At 41.6% G+C, this 16,896-nt stretch overlaps 2 protein-coding genes across 49 annotated transcripts in view; one reads left to right on the top strand and one right to left on the bottom strand.

Moving 5' to 3' along the window:
• LOC129843353 (islet cell autoantigen 1-like protein) overlaps window positions 1-6,942 on the top strand; it is a 112,378-nt gene extending 105,436 nt beyond the window's left edge. For 3 of the 44 annotated variants that reach the window (XM_055912050.1, XM_055912001.1, XM_055912048.1), the window contains 3 exons: window positions 85-3,321; window positions 3,376-5,140; window positions 5,311-6,942. In XM_055912050.1, the coding sequence (XP_055768025.1) occupies window positions 85-200 (116 nt within the window). In that variant the 3' untranslated portion in view covers window positions 201-3,321; window positions 3,376-5,140; window positions 5,311-6,942. Of the gene's footprint in view, window positions 1-84; window positions 5,141-5,248 lie in introns of all 44 variants that reach the window. The other 41 variants (XM_055912033.1, XM_055912046.1, XM_055912023.1 and 38 more) reach the window with 41 other exon arrangements.
• Window positions 6,761-16,896, bottom strand: part of LOC129843354 (protein FAM117B-like) — a 73,782-nt gene continuing 63,646 nt past the window's right edge. For 2 of the 5 annotated variants that reach the window (XM_055912052.1, XM_055912051.1), the window contains exon 8: window positions 6,761-12,624. In XM_055912052.1, the coding sequence (XP_055768027.1) occupies window positions 12,285-12,624 (340 nt within the window). In that variant the 3' untranslated portion in view covers window positions 6,761-12,284. The remainder of the gene's footprint in view (window positions 12,625-16,896) is intronic. The other 3 variants (XR_008757815.1, XR_008757814.1, XR_008757816.1) reach the window with 3 other exon arrangements.

The following is a 16,896-nucleotide window of genomic DNA, read 5'->3' as shown; positions in this document are numbered from 1 at the left end:
CTGTGTCTGTGTCTGTGTCTGTGTCTGTGTGCGTGTGCGTGTGCGTGTGCGTGTGTGTGTGTGTCTGTGTGTGTGTGTGTCTAGTTCCTAAAGGGGCACCGCGGGACATGTCTGCATGGTTCAACCTGTTTGCTGATCTGGACCCCCTCTCTAACCCTGACGCCATCGGACGCTCTGAAGACGAGATCCTCAATGCCTGAGGGGGGGGGGGGGGGTGTGTGTGTGTGTGTGTGTGTGTGTGTGTGTGTGTGTGTGTGTGTGTGTGTGTGTGTGTGTGTGTAGTTACTGTATACTTTGTAACGTCTGTAATACTCTATATTGATGATAGAGGAGGGGGGAGGGGGGGGGGGTGTGTAGTTACTGTATACTTTGTAATGTCTGTAATACTCTATATTGATGATAGAGGAGGGGGGAGGGGGGGGGTGTGTGTAGTTACTGTATACTTTGTAATGTCTGTAATACTCTATATTGATGATAGAGGAGGATTTGACTGAGATGAATGTCCTTTCTATACAGGATATGTACTATAGGGGGTTGGGCTTAACCTTAGCGATATAATGTAGAACCTAACACCCGATTGGTTGGCCCAACAACCTAACACCTGATTGGTTGGCCCAACAACCTAACACCTGATTGGTTGGCCCAACAACCTAACACCGGACCGGGCTCTACCAGTGACATGGTCTATAATACTAATTATAAAGCGGGTAGTTTGGGTCCTGAATTCTGATTGGCTGAAACAGCATTCCAGTCGTGTGTATTATCAGACGCTATACCACAGGTATGACACGACTCCTAGTTGACCTGCTGTTTATGTGGGTGAGCAGTTTAGAATAGCAGTAAGGCCTTCTGGGTTGGTGGTATATGACCACTTTAGAATAGCAGTAAGGCCTTCTGGGTTGGTGGCATAGGACCAGTATAGAATAGCAGTAAGGCCCTTCTGGGTTGGTGGTATAGGACCAGTTTAGAATAGCAGTAAGGCCTTCTGGGTTGGTGGTATATGACCAGTTTAGAATAGCAGTAAGGCCTTCTGGGTTGGTGGTATAGGACCAGTTTAGAATAGCAGTAAGGCCTTCTGGGTTGGTGGTATATGACCAGTTTAGAATAGCAGTAAGGCCTTCTGGGTTGGTGGTATATGACCAGTTTAGAATAGCAGTAAGGCCTTCTGGGTTGGTGGTATATGACCAGTTTAGAATAGCAGTAAGGCCCTTCTGGGTTGGTGGTATATGACCAGTTTAGAATAGCAGTAAGGCCTTCTGGGTTGGTGGTATATGACCAGTTTAGAATAGCAGTAAGGCCTTCTGGGTTGGTGGTATATGACCAGTTTAGAATAGCAGTAAGGCCTTCTGGGTTGGTGGTATATGACCAGTATAGAATAGCAGTAAGGCCTTCTGGGTTGGTGGTATATGACCAGTTTAGAATAGCAGTAAGGCCTTCTGGGTTGGTGGTATATGACCAGTTTAGAATAGCAGTAAGGCCTTCTGGGTTGGTGGTATATGACCAGTTTAGAATAGCAGTAAGGCCTTCTGGGTTGGTGGTATATGACCAGTTTAGAATAGCAGTAAGGCCTTCTGGGTTGGTGGTATATGACCAGTTTAGAATAGCAGTAAGGCCTTCTGGGTTGGTGGTATATGACCAGTTTAGAATAGCAGTAAGGCCTTCTGGGTTGGTGGTATAGGACCAGTTTAGAATAGCAGTAAGGCCTTCTGGGTTGGTGGTATAGGACCAGTTTAGAATAGCAGTAAGGCCTTCTGGGTTGGTGGTATAGGACCAGTTTAGAATAGCAGTAAGGCCTTCTGGGTTGGTGGTATATGACCAGTTTAGAATAGCAGTAAGGCCTTCTGGGTTGGTGGTATATGACCAGTTTAGAATAGCAGTAAGGCCCTTCTGGGTTGGTGGTATATGACCAGTATAGAATAGCAGTAAGGCCTTCTGGGTTGGTGGTATAGGACCAGTTTAGAATAGCAGTAAGGCCCTTCTGGGTTGGTGGTATATGACCAGTATAGAATAGCAGTAAGGCCCTTCTGGGTTGGTGGTATAGGACCAGTTTAGAATAGCAGTAAGGCCTTCTGGGTTGGTGGTATATGACCAGTTTAGAATAGCAGTAAGGCCTTCTGGGTTGGTGGTATATGACCAGTTTAGAATAGCAGTAAGGCCTTCTGGGTTGGTGGTATATGACCAGTTTAGAATAGCAGTAAGGCCTTCTGGGTTGGTGGTATAGGACCAGTTTAGAATAGCAGTAAGGCCCTTCTGGGTTGGTGGTATATGACCAGTATAGAATAGCAGTAAGGCCCTTCTGGGTTGGTGCTATATGACCAGTTTAGAATAGCAGTAAGGCCCTTCTGGGTTGGTGGTATATGACCAGTTTAGAATAGCAGTAAGGCCTTCTGGGTTGGTGGTATAGGACCAGTATAGAATAGCAGTAAGGCCCTTCTGGTGGTATAGGACCAGTTTAGAATAGCAGTAAGGCCCTTCTGGGTTGGTGGTATAGGACCAGTTTAGAATAGCAGTAAGGCCTTCTGGGTTGGTGGTATATGACCAGTTTAGAATAGCAGTAAGGCCTTCTGGGTTGGTGGTATAGGACCAGTTTAGAATAGCAGTAAGGCCCTTCTGGGTTGGTGGTATATGACCAGTTTAGAATAGCAGTAAGGCCTTCTGGGTTGGTGGTATATGACCAGTTTAGAATAGCAGTAAGGCCTTCTGGGTTGGTGGTATATGACCAGTATAGAATAGCAGTAAGGCCTTCTGGGTTGGTGGTATATGACCAGTATAGAATAGCAGTAAGGCCCTTCTGGGTTGGTGGTATAGGACCAGTTTAGAATAGCAGTAAGGCCCTTCTGGGTTGGTGGTATATGACCAGTTTAGAATAGCAGTAAGGCCCTTCTGGGTTGGTGGTATATGACCAGTATAGAATAGCAGTAAGGCCCTTCTGGGTTGGTGGTATATGACCAGTATACCACTGCTACGGGCTGTATCGTCGTACAGCCCCTTCAGCAGGTAGGATTTATACTGTACTGTACTGCTAATACTACCATACAGCCCCTTTAGCAGGTAGGATTTATACTGTACTGTACTGCTAATACTACCATACAGCCCCTTCAGCAGGTAGGATTTATACTGTACTGTACTGCTAATACTACCATACAGCCCCTTCAGCAGGTAGGATTTATACTGTACTGTACTGCTAATACTACCATACAGCCCCTTCAGCAGGTAGGATTTATACTGTACTGTACTGCTAATACTACCATACAGCCCCTTTAGCAGGTAGGATTTATACTGTACTGTACTGCTAATACTACCATACAGCCCCTTCAGCAGGTAGGATTTATACTGTACTGTACTACTAATACTACCATACATCCCCTTTAGCAGGTAGGATTTATACTGTACTGTACTACTGTACTGCTAATACTACCATACAGCCCCTTCAGCAGGTAGGATTTATACTGTACTGTACTACTAATACTACCATACAGCCCCTTCAGCAGGTAGGATTTATACTGTACTGTACTGCTAATACTACCATACAGCCCCTTCAGCAGGTAGGATTTATACTGTACTGTACTGCTAATACTACCATACAGCCCCTTTAGCAGGTAGGATTTATACTGTACTACTGTACTGCTAATACTACCATACAGCCCCTTCAGCAGGTAGGATTTATACTGTACTGTACTGCTAATACTACCATACAGCCCCTTCAGCAGGTAGGATTTATACTGTACTGTACTGCTAATACTACCATACAGCCCCTTCAGCAGGTAGTATTTATACTGTACTGTACTGCTAATACTACCATACAGCCCCTTCAGCAGGTAGGATTTATACTGTACTGTACTGCTAATACTACCATACAGCCCCTTTAGCAGGTAGGATTTATACTGTACTGTACTACTAATACTACCATACAGCCCCTTCAGCAGGTAGGATTTATACTGTACTGTACTGCTAATACTACCATACAGCCCCTTCAGCAGGTAGGATTTATACTGTACTGTACTGCTAATACTACCATACAGCCCCTTTAGCAGGTAGGATTTATACTGTACTGTACTGCTAATACTACCATACAGCCCCTTTAGCAGGTAGGATTTATACTGTACTGTACTGTACTGCTAATACTACCATACAGCCCCTTTAGCAGGTAGGATTTATACTGTACTGTACTGCTAATACTACCATACAGCCCCTTCAGCAGGTAGGATTTATACTGTACTGTACTGCTAATACTACCATACAGCCCCTTTAGCAGGTAGGATTTATACTGTACTGTACTGTACTGCTAATACTACCATACAGCCCCTTTAGCAGGTAGGATTTATACTGTACTGTACTGCTAATACTACCATACAGCCCCTTCAGCAGGTATGATTTATACTCTACTGTACTGCTAATACTACCATACAGCCCCTTTAGCAGGTAGGATTTATACTGTACTGTACTGCTAATACTACCATACAGCCCCTTCAGCAGGTAGGATTTATACTGTACTGTACTGCTAATACTACCATACAGCCCCTTCAGCAGGTAGGATTTATACTGTACTGTACTGCTAATACTACCATACAGCCCCTTCAGCAGGTAGGATTTATACTGTACTGTACTGCTAATACTACCATACAGCCCCTTTAGCAGGTAGGATTTATACTGTACTGTACTGCTAATACTACCATACAGCCCCTTCAGCAGGTAGGATTTATACTGTACTGTACTGCTAATACTACCATACAGCCCCTTCAGCAGGTAGGATTTATACTGTACTGTACTGCTAATACTACCATACAGCCCCTTTAGCAGGTAGGATTTATACTGTACTGTACTGCTAATACTACCATACAGCCCCTTCAGCAGGTAGGATTTATACTGTACTGTACTACTAATACTACCATACAGCCCCTTCAGCAGGTAGGATTTATACTCTACTGTACTACTGTACTGCTAATACTACCATACAGCCCCTTCAGCAGGTAGGATTTATACTGTACTGTACTGCTAATACTACCATACAGCCCCTTCAGCAGGTAGGATTTATACTGTACTGTACTACTAATACTACCATACAGCCCCTTCAGCAGGTAGGATTTATACTGTACTGTACTGCTGAACTGCTAATACTACCATACAGCCCCTTTAGCAGGTAGGATTTATACTGTACTGTACTACTAATACTACCATACAGCCCCTTCAGCAGGTAGGATTTATACTGTACTGTACTACTAATACTACCATACAGCCCCTTCAGCAGGTAGGATTTATACTGTACTGTACTACTGTACTGCTAATACTACCATACAGCCCCTTCAGCAGGTAGGATTTATACTGTACTGTACTGCTAATACTACCATACAGCCCCTTCAGCAGGTAGGATTTATACTGTACTGTACTACTGTACTGCTAATAGTACCATACAGCCCCTTCAGCAGGTAGGATTTATACTGTACTGTACTGCTAATACTACCATACAGCCCCTTCAGCAGGTAGGATTTATACTGTACTGTACTGCTAATACTACCATACAGCCCCTTTAGCAGGTAGGATTTATACTGTACTGTACTGCTAATACTACCATACAGCCCCTTTAGCAGGTAGGATTTATACTGTACTGTACTGCTAATACTACCATACAGCCCCTTCAGCAGGTAGGATTTATACTGTACTGTACTACTAATACTACCATACAGCCCCTTCAGCAGGTAGGATTTATACTGTACTGTACTGCTAATACTACCATACAGCCCCTTCAGCAGGTAGGATTTATACTGTACTGTACTGCTAATACTACCATACAGCCCCTTCAGCAGGTAGGATTTATACTGTACTGTACTGCTAATACTACCATACAGCCCCTTCAGCAGGTAGGATTTATACTGTACTACTGTACTGCTAATACTACCATACAGCCCCTTCAGCAGGTAGGATTTATACTGTACTACTGTACTGCTAATACTACCATACAGCCCCTTCAGCAGGTAGGATTTATACTGTACTGTACTGTACTGCTAATACTACCATACAGCCCCTTCAGCAGGTAGGATTTATACTGTACTGTACTGCTAATACTACCATACAGCCCCTTCAGCAGGTAGGATTTATACTGTACTGTACTGCTAATACTACCATACAGCCCCTTCAGCAGGTAGGATTTATACTGTACTTTACTGTACTGCTAATACTACCATACAGCCCCTTCAGCAGGTAGGATTTATACTGTACTGTACTGTACTGCTAATACTACCATACAGCCCCTTTAGCAGGTAGGATTTATACTGTACTGTACTGCTAATACTACCATACAGCCCCTTCAGCAGGTAGGATTTATACTGTACTGTACTGCTGTACTGCTAATACTACCATACAGCCCCTTTAGCAGGTAGGATTTATACTGTACTGTACTGCTAATACTACCATACTGCCCCTTCAGCAGGTAGGATTTATACTGTACTGTACTGCTAATACTACCATACAGCCCCTTCAGCAGGTAGGATTTATACTGTACTGTACTGCTAATACTACCATACAGCCCCTTCAGCAGGTAGGATTTATACTGTACGGCTATTTCTGTTTCTTATTTTTAATTCATGTGAAAACATTTCTAAAAATCTGTTTTCCCTTTGTCATTATGGGGCATTGTGTGCAGACTGATAAGGAAAAATGAATGTAAACAATTTTAGAATAAGGCTGTAACGTAACAATATGTGGAAAAAGGGAAGGGGTCTGAATACTTTCCAAACTTTCCCTGAACATACAGACAAGAATGTATATCAATCACAAATGCTTTATTTTATTCAACTTTGCCTTTTATTTCACTTAAAGGATGTATGTAACGTCATAGGATGAAACGGGGATGTATGTAACGAAGATGTATGTAACGTCTTGGGATGAAACGGGGCTGTTATCAGCAGACATGTTGAAGGAACTTTATTAAACTGTTATTTGAGATGTTTTTCCATTTGTGCGTTTCTTTAAAAGTATTTATTTGTCATCAAGTTGAGTATTTCATTACCAACTCACCTCCCATCCCCTCCAGTCTACCCCGGTGGACATCTCTGCCAATATACATTTGAAGGTCGATTTTGGGCAAAAGCGTGAAAATAATGTATTTTAAACAGTATAACTGATCAATGCACCATCATACATGGTCATTTATTGCTTTAAAAAAATGGCTAAATAAGATATTTGGCTACAGATGTGCCATTTCTTTCCGATCTCCAAAAACAAATCCTGTGAAATGATGTCAACACATAGTGGAGGAGTTACTGGCTAGCTTAGCTAACAAACTAGCTATAGTGGCTAGCTTAGCTAACGAACTAGCTATAGTGGCTAGCTTAGCTAACGAACTAGCTATAGTGGCTATCTTAGCAAACAAACTAGCTACAGTGGATGGCTTAGCCAATGAACTAGCTACAGTGGCTAGCTTAGCTAACGAACTAGCTATAGTGGATGGCTTAGCCAATGAACTAGCTACAGTGGCTAGCTTAGCTAACGAACTAGCTATAGTGGCTAGCTTAGCTAAAAAACTAGCTACAGTGGCTGGCTTGGCTAACAAACTAGCTACAGTGGCTAGCTTAGCTAATGAACTAGCTACAGTGGCTAGCTTAGCTAACGAACTAGCTACAGTGGCTAGCTTAGCTAACAAACTAGCTACAGTGGCTAGCTTAGCTAATGAACTAGCTACAGTTGAAGTCGAAGTTTACATACACTTAGGTTGGAGTCATTAAAACTCATTTTTCAACCACTCCACAAATTTCTTGTTAACAAACTAGTTTTAGCAAGTCGGTTAGGACATCTACTTTGTGCATGACACAAGTCATTTTTCCAACAATTGTATACAGATAGATTATTTCATTTATAATTCACTGTACCACAATTCCAGTGGGTCAGAAGTTTACATACACTAAGTTGACTGTGCCTTTAAACAGCTTGGAAAATCACAGAAAATGATGTCATGGCTTTAGAAGCTTCGGATAGGCTAATTGACATAATTTGAGTCAATTGGAGGTGTACCTGTGGGTGTATTTCAAGGCCTACCTTCAAACTCTGTGGCTCTTTGCTTGACATTATGGACAAATCTAAAGAAATCAGCCAAGACCTCAGGAAAAAAATTGTAGATCTCCACAAGTCTGGTTCATCCTTGGGAGCAATTTCCAAACGCCTGAAGGTACCACGTTCATCTGTACAAACAATAGTATGCAAGTATAAACACCATGGGACCACGCAGCCGTCATACCGCTCAGGAAGGAGACGTGTTCTGTCTCCTAGAGATGAACGTACTTTGGTGCAAAAAGTGCAAATCAATCCCAGAACAACAGCAAAGGACCTTGTGGAGATGCTGGAGGAAACAGGTACAAAAGTATCTATATCCACAGTAAAACGAGTCCTATATCGACATAACCTGAAAGGCCACTCAGAAAGGAAGATGCCACTGCTCCAAAACCGCCATAACAAAGCCAGACTACGATTTGCAACTGCACATGGGGACAAAGATCGTACTTTTTGGAGAAATGTTCTCTGATCTGAAGAAACAAAAATAGAACTGTTTGGCCATAATGACCATCGTTATGTTTGGAGGAAAAGGGGGATGCTTGCAAGCCGAAGAACACCTTCCCAACCGTGAAGCACGGGGGTGGCAGCATCATGTTGTGGGGGTGCTTTGCTGCAGGAGGGGCTGGTGCACTTCACAAAATAGATGGCATCATGAGGTAGGAAAATTATGTGGATATATTGAAGCAACATCTCAAGACATCAGTCAGGAAGTTAAAGCTTGGTTGCAAATGGGTCTTCCAAATGGGCAATGACTCCAAGCATACTTCCAAGGTTGTGACAAAATGGCTTAAGGACAACAAAGTCAAGGTATTGGAGTGGCCATCACAAAGCCCTGACCTCAATCCTATAGAACATTTGTGTGCAGAACTGAAAAAGTGTGTGCGAGCAAGGAGGCCTACAAACCTGACTCAGTTACACCAGCTCTGTCAGGAGGAATGGGCCAAAATTAACCCAACTTAATGTGGGGAGCTTGTGGAAGGCTACCTGAAACATTTGACCAAAGTTAAACAATTTAATGGCAATGCTACCAAATACTAATTGAATGTATGTAAACTTCTGAACCACTGGGAATGCGATGAAAGAAATAAAAGCTGAAATATATCATTCTCTCTACTATTATTCTGACATTTTACATTCTTAAAATAAAGTGGTGATCCTAACTGACCTAAGACAGGGACTTTTTACTAGGATTAAATGTTAGGAATTGTGAAATACTGAGTTTAAATGTATTTGGCTAAGGTGTACGTAAACTTCCGACTCCAACTGTACGTTGGTCATGTGCACACCTGACTAGAATGACACTGATGTACCACCAAAGGCACACCCCATTTATGTTTAGAAAACTGGGAAAGATGCGGAGTTGGACTGTCTTTTCGTGTCCAAAGTTGACCTTTAACAGGAAACCCCATCTCTACTGCTACAGGTTGTAAAACAGGACCAAATATCATCTCCAATATTAACATCTACTTTGACAGAAGAGCATTTCTCTGTTGAGTCGACTGGTAGTTTAGAAGTCTGTACTGTTACGTAGAGCGTTTAGAGCCCTAACCGGGATACATTCTGAGCTCTTAGTAATAACCACCAAAGCTCCTGGTGACCCTAAGGGCTCTATTCAATCTGTACGGCTGAAGTTCAACTTTACCACCTGATAGAAATGTGAAGGCGATGTTCCTGTGTTAGCGGAGACTGCATTCACGGTAAACGCCGCATATGTCGGCTCAATGGGAAATGACCTTTACATTTCTATCACACGGTCTGTAACGCTTCAGCCGTCCAGATTGAATAGAGCCCTAATTCTAGTTGAGTAACCGAACCCTAAGTAAGTTACCCTAACCCCCTAACCAACCTTAAATGACCCCTAACCAACCTTAAATGACCCCTAACCAACCTTAAATAGCCCCTAACCCCCTAACCAACCTTAAATGAACCCTAACCAACCTTAAATAGCCCCTAACCCCCTAACCAACCTTAAATGACCCATAACCAACCTTAAATTACCCCTAACCCCCTAGCCAACCTTAAATGACCCCTAACCAACCTGAAATTACCCCCAACCAACCTTAAATTACCCCTAACCCCCTAGCCAACCTTAAATGACCCCTAACCAACCTTAAATTACCCCTAACCAGCCTTAAATGGCCCCTAACCCCCTAACCAACCTTATATGACCCCTAACCAACCTTAAATGACCACTAACCAACCTTAAATTACCCCTAACCCCCTAGCCAACCTTAAATGACCCCTAACCAACCTGAAATTACCCCCAACCAACCTTAAATTACCCCTAACCCCCTAGCCAACCTTAAATGACCCCTAACCAACCTTAAATTACCCCTAACCAGCCTTAAATGGCCCCTAACCCCCTAACCAACCTTATATGACCCCTAACCAACCTTAAATGACCCATAACCAACCTTAAATTACCCCTAACCCCCTAGCCAACCTTAAATGACCCCTAACCAACCTGAAATTACCCCCAACCAACCTTAAATTACCCCTAACCCCCTAGCCAACCTTAAATGACCCCTAACCAACCTTAAATTACCCCTAACCAGCCTTAAATGGCCCCTAACCCCCTAACCAACCTTATATGACCCCTAACCAACCTTAAATGACCACTAACCAACCTTAAATTACCCCTAACCCCCTAGCCAACCTTAAATGACCCCTAACCAACCTGAAATTACCCCCAACCAACCTTAAATTACCCCTAACCCCCTAGCCAACCTTAAATGACCCCTAACCAACCTTAAATTACCCCTAACCAGCCTTAAATGGCCCCTAACCCCCTAACCAACCTTAAATGACCCCTAACCAGCCTTAAATGGCCCCTAACCCCCTAACCAACCTTATATGACCCCTAACCAACCTTAAATGACCACTAACCAACCTTAAATGCCCCTAACCAACCTTAAATGCCCCTAACCAACCTTAAATGACCACTAACCAACCTTAAATTACTCATAACCCCCTAACCAACCTTATATGACCCCTAACCAACCTTAAATGACCCCTAACCAACCTTAAATTACCCCTAACCAGCCTTAAATGGCCCCTAACCCCCTAACCAACCTTAAATGACCCCTAACCAACCTTAAATGCCCCTAACCAACCTTAAATGCCCCTAACCAACCTTAAATGACCACTAACCAACCTTAAATTACTCATAACCCCCTAACCAGCCTTAAATGACCCCTAACCAACCTTAAATGACCCCTAACCAACCTTAAATGCCCCTAACCAACCTTAAATGACCACTAACCAACCTTAAATGCCCCTAACCAACCTTAAATGACCACTAACCAACCTTAAATTACTCATAACCCCCTAACCAACCTGAAATTACCCCTAACCAACCTTAAATTACCCCTAACCCCCTAGCCAACCTTAAATGACCCCTAACCAGCCTTAAATGGCCCCTAACCCCCTAACCAACCTTATATGACCCCTAACCAACCTTAAATGAGCCCTAACCAACCTTAAATGACCCCTAACCAGCCTTAAATGGCCCCTAACCAGCCTTAAATGGCCCCTAACCCCCTAACCAACCTTATATGACCCCTAACCAACCTTAAATGACCACTAACAAAACTTAAATGACCCCTAATCAGCCTTAAATGGCCCCTAACCCCCTAACCAACCTTAAATGACCCCTAACCAACCTTAAATGAAAGGGAGGAAAGGGGAGGGATGAAGGGAGGGAGGGAGGAAAGGAGGGAGGGAATGAGAGAGAGCGAGAGGAGGCAGACAAAGCAGAACACTGGACAGACACCACGAGACAGGTCTTCAGGCACATTATTGTTTTTCTTTCGTCCCCCAATCTTAGTTTTGCTACGATATCTCTGAGCCCAGATCACCGCGGAAACCGCACAGCCTGGATCACCATGGAATCCACACAGCTTGGATAACCATGGAAACCACACAGCTTGGATAACCATGGAAACCACACAGCTTCACACTGGAAGACATCTTAATTCAAGAAACATAATAACGATTTAAAAATGTGGTTTCGTGGTTTAATACGATGAAAATAAAAAGTATTTCCTGTATCCTCTCAGTACATAGGATCAGTGGAACGTTGGGACCAGGTAGGACCAGTGGGTGGAGTTGACCAGGTAGAACCAGGGGACAGTTATGACCAGGGGAGTTAGCATGTCGAAGACGTCTCCAGCAGCAGGGTATTATGTTCATCTGACTGTTATTCAGCAGTCTGTCCTCCAGGGCAGAAGTGTGGATCTCTAGCTCTCCGGTTCCTCCAGGTGTCTGGGCAGGCAGGGTTGCTGGTGGACCGTGCTGGTGCCCCAGGATACCCCTAGGGAAGGGGACATGCTACGGAGGCCCACCCCACCTAGAGGCATCATGGAAGGGGACAGACTGCGCAGGCCAACCCCACCCAGAGGCACCAAGCTGGGGGACAGGCTGCGGAGGCCAACCCCTGATCTGAAGCTGAGCTCTGGGGCGGGTAACAGAGGCTTCAGGATGCTGACCAGGCAGAAGGCTGAGCCGCTCTTAGGGATGAAGTTGACCTTGTTACGGTCCGGACACAGGAAGGGAGGAATCTCCTGGAGGGGTCTGGGACTGGAACACAAAAACATTGTCATTCAACACTAATATGACACAGATTATTTATGGTATTTACTTAGCAGAGTCCTTTTCCTATACAAGAGGAGTAATACCAGTTTGGCCACAAAAAGCTGTACATGGCTAGTTTTAATGTTCTGAGTTAACTTCTACTATGTTGGGCTCACGCAGTTGAGAAAAGAACCAAGTAAGTAACATCAGAGTGTGGTTATATGGTATCAGAGTGTGGTTATATGTTATCAGAGTGTGGTTATATGGTATCAGAGTGTGGTTATATGGTATCAGAGTGTGGTTATATGTTATCAGAGTGTGGTTATATGTTATCAGAGTGTGGTTATATGGTATCAGAGTGTGGTTATATGGTATCAGAGTGTGGTTATATGTTATCAGAGTGTGGTTATATGTTATCAGAGTGTAGTTATATGGTATCAGAGTGTGGTTATATGGTATCAGAGTGTGGTTATATGTTATCAGAGTGTGGTTATATGGTATCAGAGTGTGGTTATATGTTATCAGAGTGTGGTTATATGTTATCAGAGTGTGGTTATATGTTATCAGAGTGTGGTTATATGTTATCAGAGTGTGGTTATATGTTATCAGAGTGTGGTTATATGTTATCAGAGTGTGGTTATATGTTATCAGGGTGTGGTTATATGTTGTAACATCAGAGTGTGGTTATATGTTATCAGAGTGTGGTTATATGTTATCAGAGTGTGGTTATATGTTATCAGAGTGTGGTTATATGGTATCAGAGTGTGGTTATATGGTATCAGAGTGTGGTTATATGGTATCAGAGTGTGGTTATATGTTATCAGAGTGTGGTTATATGGTATCAGAGTGTAGTTATATGTTATCAGAGTGTGGTTATATGTTATCAGAGTGTAGTTATATGTTATCAGAGTGTAGTTATATGTTATCAGAGTGTGGTTATATGGTATCAGAGTGTGGTTATATGTTATCAGAGTGTGGTTATATGTTGTAACATCAGAGTGTGGTTATATGTTATCAGAGTGTGGTTATATGTTATCAGAGTGTGGTTATATGTTATCAGAGTGTGGTTATATGTTATCAGAGTGTGGTTATATGGTATCAGAGTGTGGTTATATGTTATCAGAGTGTGGTTATATGGTATCAGAGTGTAGTTATATGTTATCAGAGTGTGGTTATATGTTGTAACATCAGAGTGTGGTTATATGTTATCAGGGTGTGGTTATATGTTATCAGAGTGTGGTTATATGTTATCAGAGTGTGGTTATATGGTATCAGAGTGTGGTTATATGTTATCAGAGTGTGGTTATATGGTATCAGAGTGTAGTTATATGTTATCAGAGTGTGGTTATATGTTATCAGAGTGTGGTTATATGGTATCAGAGTGTGGTTATATGTTATCAGAGTGTGGTTATATGTTGTAACATCAGAGTGTGGTTATATGTTATCAGAGTGTGGTTATATGGTATCAGAGTGTGGTTATATGTTATCAGAGTGTGGTTATATGTTATCAGAGTGTGGTTATATGTTATCAGAGTGTGGTTATATGTTATCAGAGTGTGGTTATATGTTGTAACATCAGAGTGTGGTTATATGTTATCAGAGTGTGGTTATATGTTATCAGAGTGTGGTTATATGTTATCAGAGTGTGGTTATATGTTATCAGAGTGTGGTTATATGTTGTAACACCAGAGTGTGGTTATATGGTATCAGAGTGTGGTTATATGTTATCAGAGTGTGGTTATATGTTATCAGAGTGTGGTTATATGTTATCAGAGTGTGGTTATATGTTATCAGAGTGTGGTTATATGTTGTAACACCAGAGTGTGGTTATATGTTATCAGAGTGTGGTTATATGTTATCAGAGTGTGGTTATATGTTGTAACACCAGAGTGTGGTTATATGGTATCAGAGTGTGGTTATATGTTATCAGAGTGTGGTTATATGTTATCAGAGTGTGGTTATATGGTATCAGAGTGTGGTTATATGGTATCAGAGTGTGGTTATATGGTATCAGAGTGTGGTTATATGTTATCAGAGTGTGGTTATATGTTGTAACATCAGAGTGTGGTTATATGTTATCAGAGTGTGGTTATATGTTGTAACATCAGAGTGTGGTTATATGTTATCAGAGTGTGGTTATATGTTATCAGAGTGTGGTTATATGTTATCAGAGTGTGGTTATATGTTATCAGAGTGTGGTTATATGGTATCAGAGTGTGGTTATATGTTATCAGAGTGTGGTTATATGTTGTAACACCAGAGTGTGGTTATATGTTATCAGAGTGTGGTTATATGTTGTAACATCAGAGTGTGGTTATATGTTGTAACACCAGAGTGTGGTTATATGTTATCAGAGTGTGGTTATATGTTATCAGAGTGTGGTTATATGGTATCAGAGTGTGGTTATATGTTATCAGAGTGTGGTTATATGTTGTAACACCAGAGTGTGGTTATATGTTATCAGAGTGTGGTTATATGTTATCAGAGTGTGGTTATATGGTATCAGAGTGTGGTTATATGTTATCAGAGTGTGGTTATATGTTATCAGAGTGTAGTTATATGTTATCAGAGTGTGGTTATATGGTATCAGAGTGTGGTTATATGTTATCAGAGTGTGGTTATATGTTATCAGAGTGTGGTTATATGTTATCAGAGTGTGGTTATATGTTGTAACATCAGAGTGTGGTTATATGTTGTCAGAGTGTGGTTATATGTTATCAGGGTGTGGTTATATGTTATCAGAGTGTGGTTATATGTTATCAGAGTGTAGTTATATGTTATCAGAGTGTGGTTATATGGTATCAGAGTGTGGTTATATGGTATCAGAGTGTGGTTATATGTTATCAGAGTTTGGTTATATGTTATCAGAGTGTGGTTATATGTTGTAACATCAGAGTGTGGTTATATGTTGTCAGAGTGTGGTTATATGTTGTAACACCAGAGTGTGGTTATATGTTATCAGAGTGTGGTTATATGTTATCAGAGTGTGGTTATATGTTGTAACATCAGAGTGTGGTTATATGTTGTAACATCAGAGTGTGGTTATATGGTATCAGAGTGTGGTTATATGGTATCAGAGTGTGGTTATATGGTATCAGAGTGTGGTTATATGGTATCAGAGTGTGGTTATATGTTATCAGAGTGTGGTTATATGTTATCAGAGTGTGGTTATATGTTATCAGAGTGTAGTTATATGTTATCAGAGTGTGGTTATATGGTATCAGAGTGTGGTTATATGTTATCAGAGTGTGGTTATATGGTATCAGAGTGTGGTTATATGGTATCAGAGTGTGGTTATATGGTATCAGAGTGTGGTTATATGTTGTCAGAGTGTGGTTATATGTTATCAGAGTGTGGTTATATGTTATCAGAGTGTGGTTATATGGTATCAGAGTGTGGTTATATGTTATCAGAGTGTGGTTATATGTTATCAGAGTGTGGTTATATGGTATCAGAGTGTGGTTATATGGTATCAGAGTGTGGTTATATGGTATCAGAGTGTGGTTATATGTTATCAGAGTGTGGTTATATGTTATCAGAGTGTGGTTATATGTTGTAACACCAGAGTGTGGTTATATGGTATCAGAGTGTAGTTATATGGTATCAGAGTGTGGTTATATGGTATCAGAGTGTGGTTATATGTTATCAGAGTGTGGTTATATGTTATCAGAGTGTGGTTATATGTTATCAGAGTGTGGTTATATGTTATCAGAGTGTGGTTATATGTTATCAGAGTGTGGTTATATGGTATCAGAGTGTGGTTATATGGTATCAGAGTGTGGTTATATGTTATCAGAGTGTGGTTATATGGTATCAGAGTGTGGTTATATGCTATCAGAGTGTGGTTATATGTTATCAGAGTGTGGTTATATGTTATCAGAGTGTGGTTATATGGTATCAGAGTGTGGTTATATGGTATCAGAGTGTGGTTATATGGTATCAGAGTGTGGTTATATGGTATCAGAGTGTGGTTATATGTTGTAACATCAGAGTGTGGTTATATGTCATCAGAGTGTGGTTATATGGTATCAGAGTGTGGTTATATGGTATCAGAGTGTGGTTATATGGTATCAGAGTGTGGTTATATGTTGTAACACCAGAGTGTGGTTATATGGTATCAGAGTGTGGTTATATGTTGTAACATCAGAGTGTGGTTATATGTTATCAGAGTGTGGTTATATGTTATCAGAGTGGGGTTATATGTTGTAACATCAGAGTGTGGTTATATGTTATCAGAGTGTGGTTATATGTTATCAGAGTGTGGTTATATGTTATCAG

Source organism: Salvelinus fontinalis, unplaced genomic scaffold (genome assembly GCF_029448725.1).
Source record: "Salvelinus fontinalis isolate EN_2023a unplaced genomic scaffold, ASM2944872v1 scaffold_0124, whole genome shotgun sequence".
Lineage (NCBI taxonomy): Eukaryota > Metazoa > Chordata > Actinopteri > Salmoniformes > Salmonidae > Salvelinus > Salvelinus fontinalis.
Note: the sequence above shows the minus strand (reverse complement) of the source record. Positions and strands in the feature narration are given on the sequence as shown.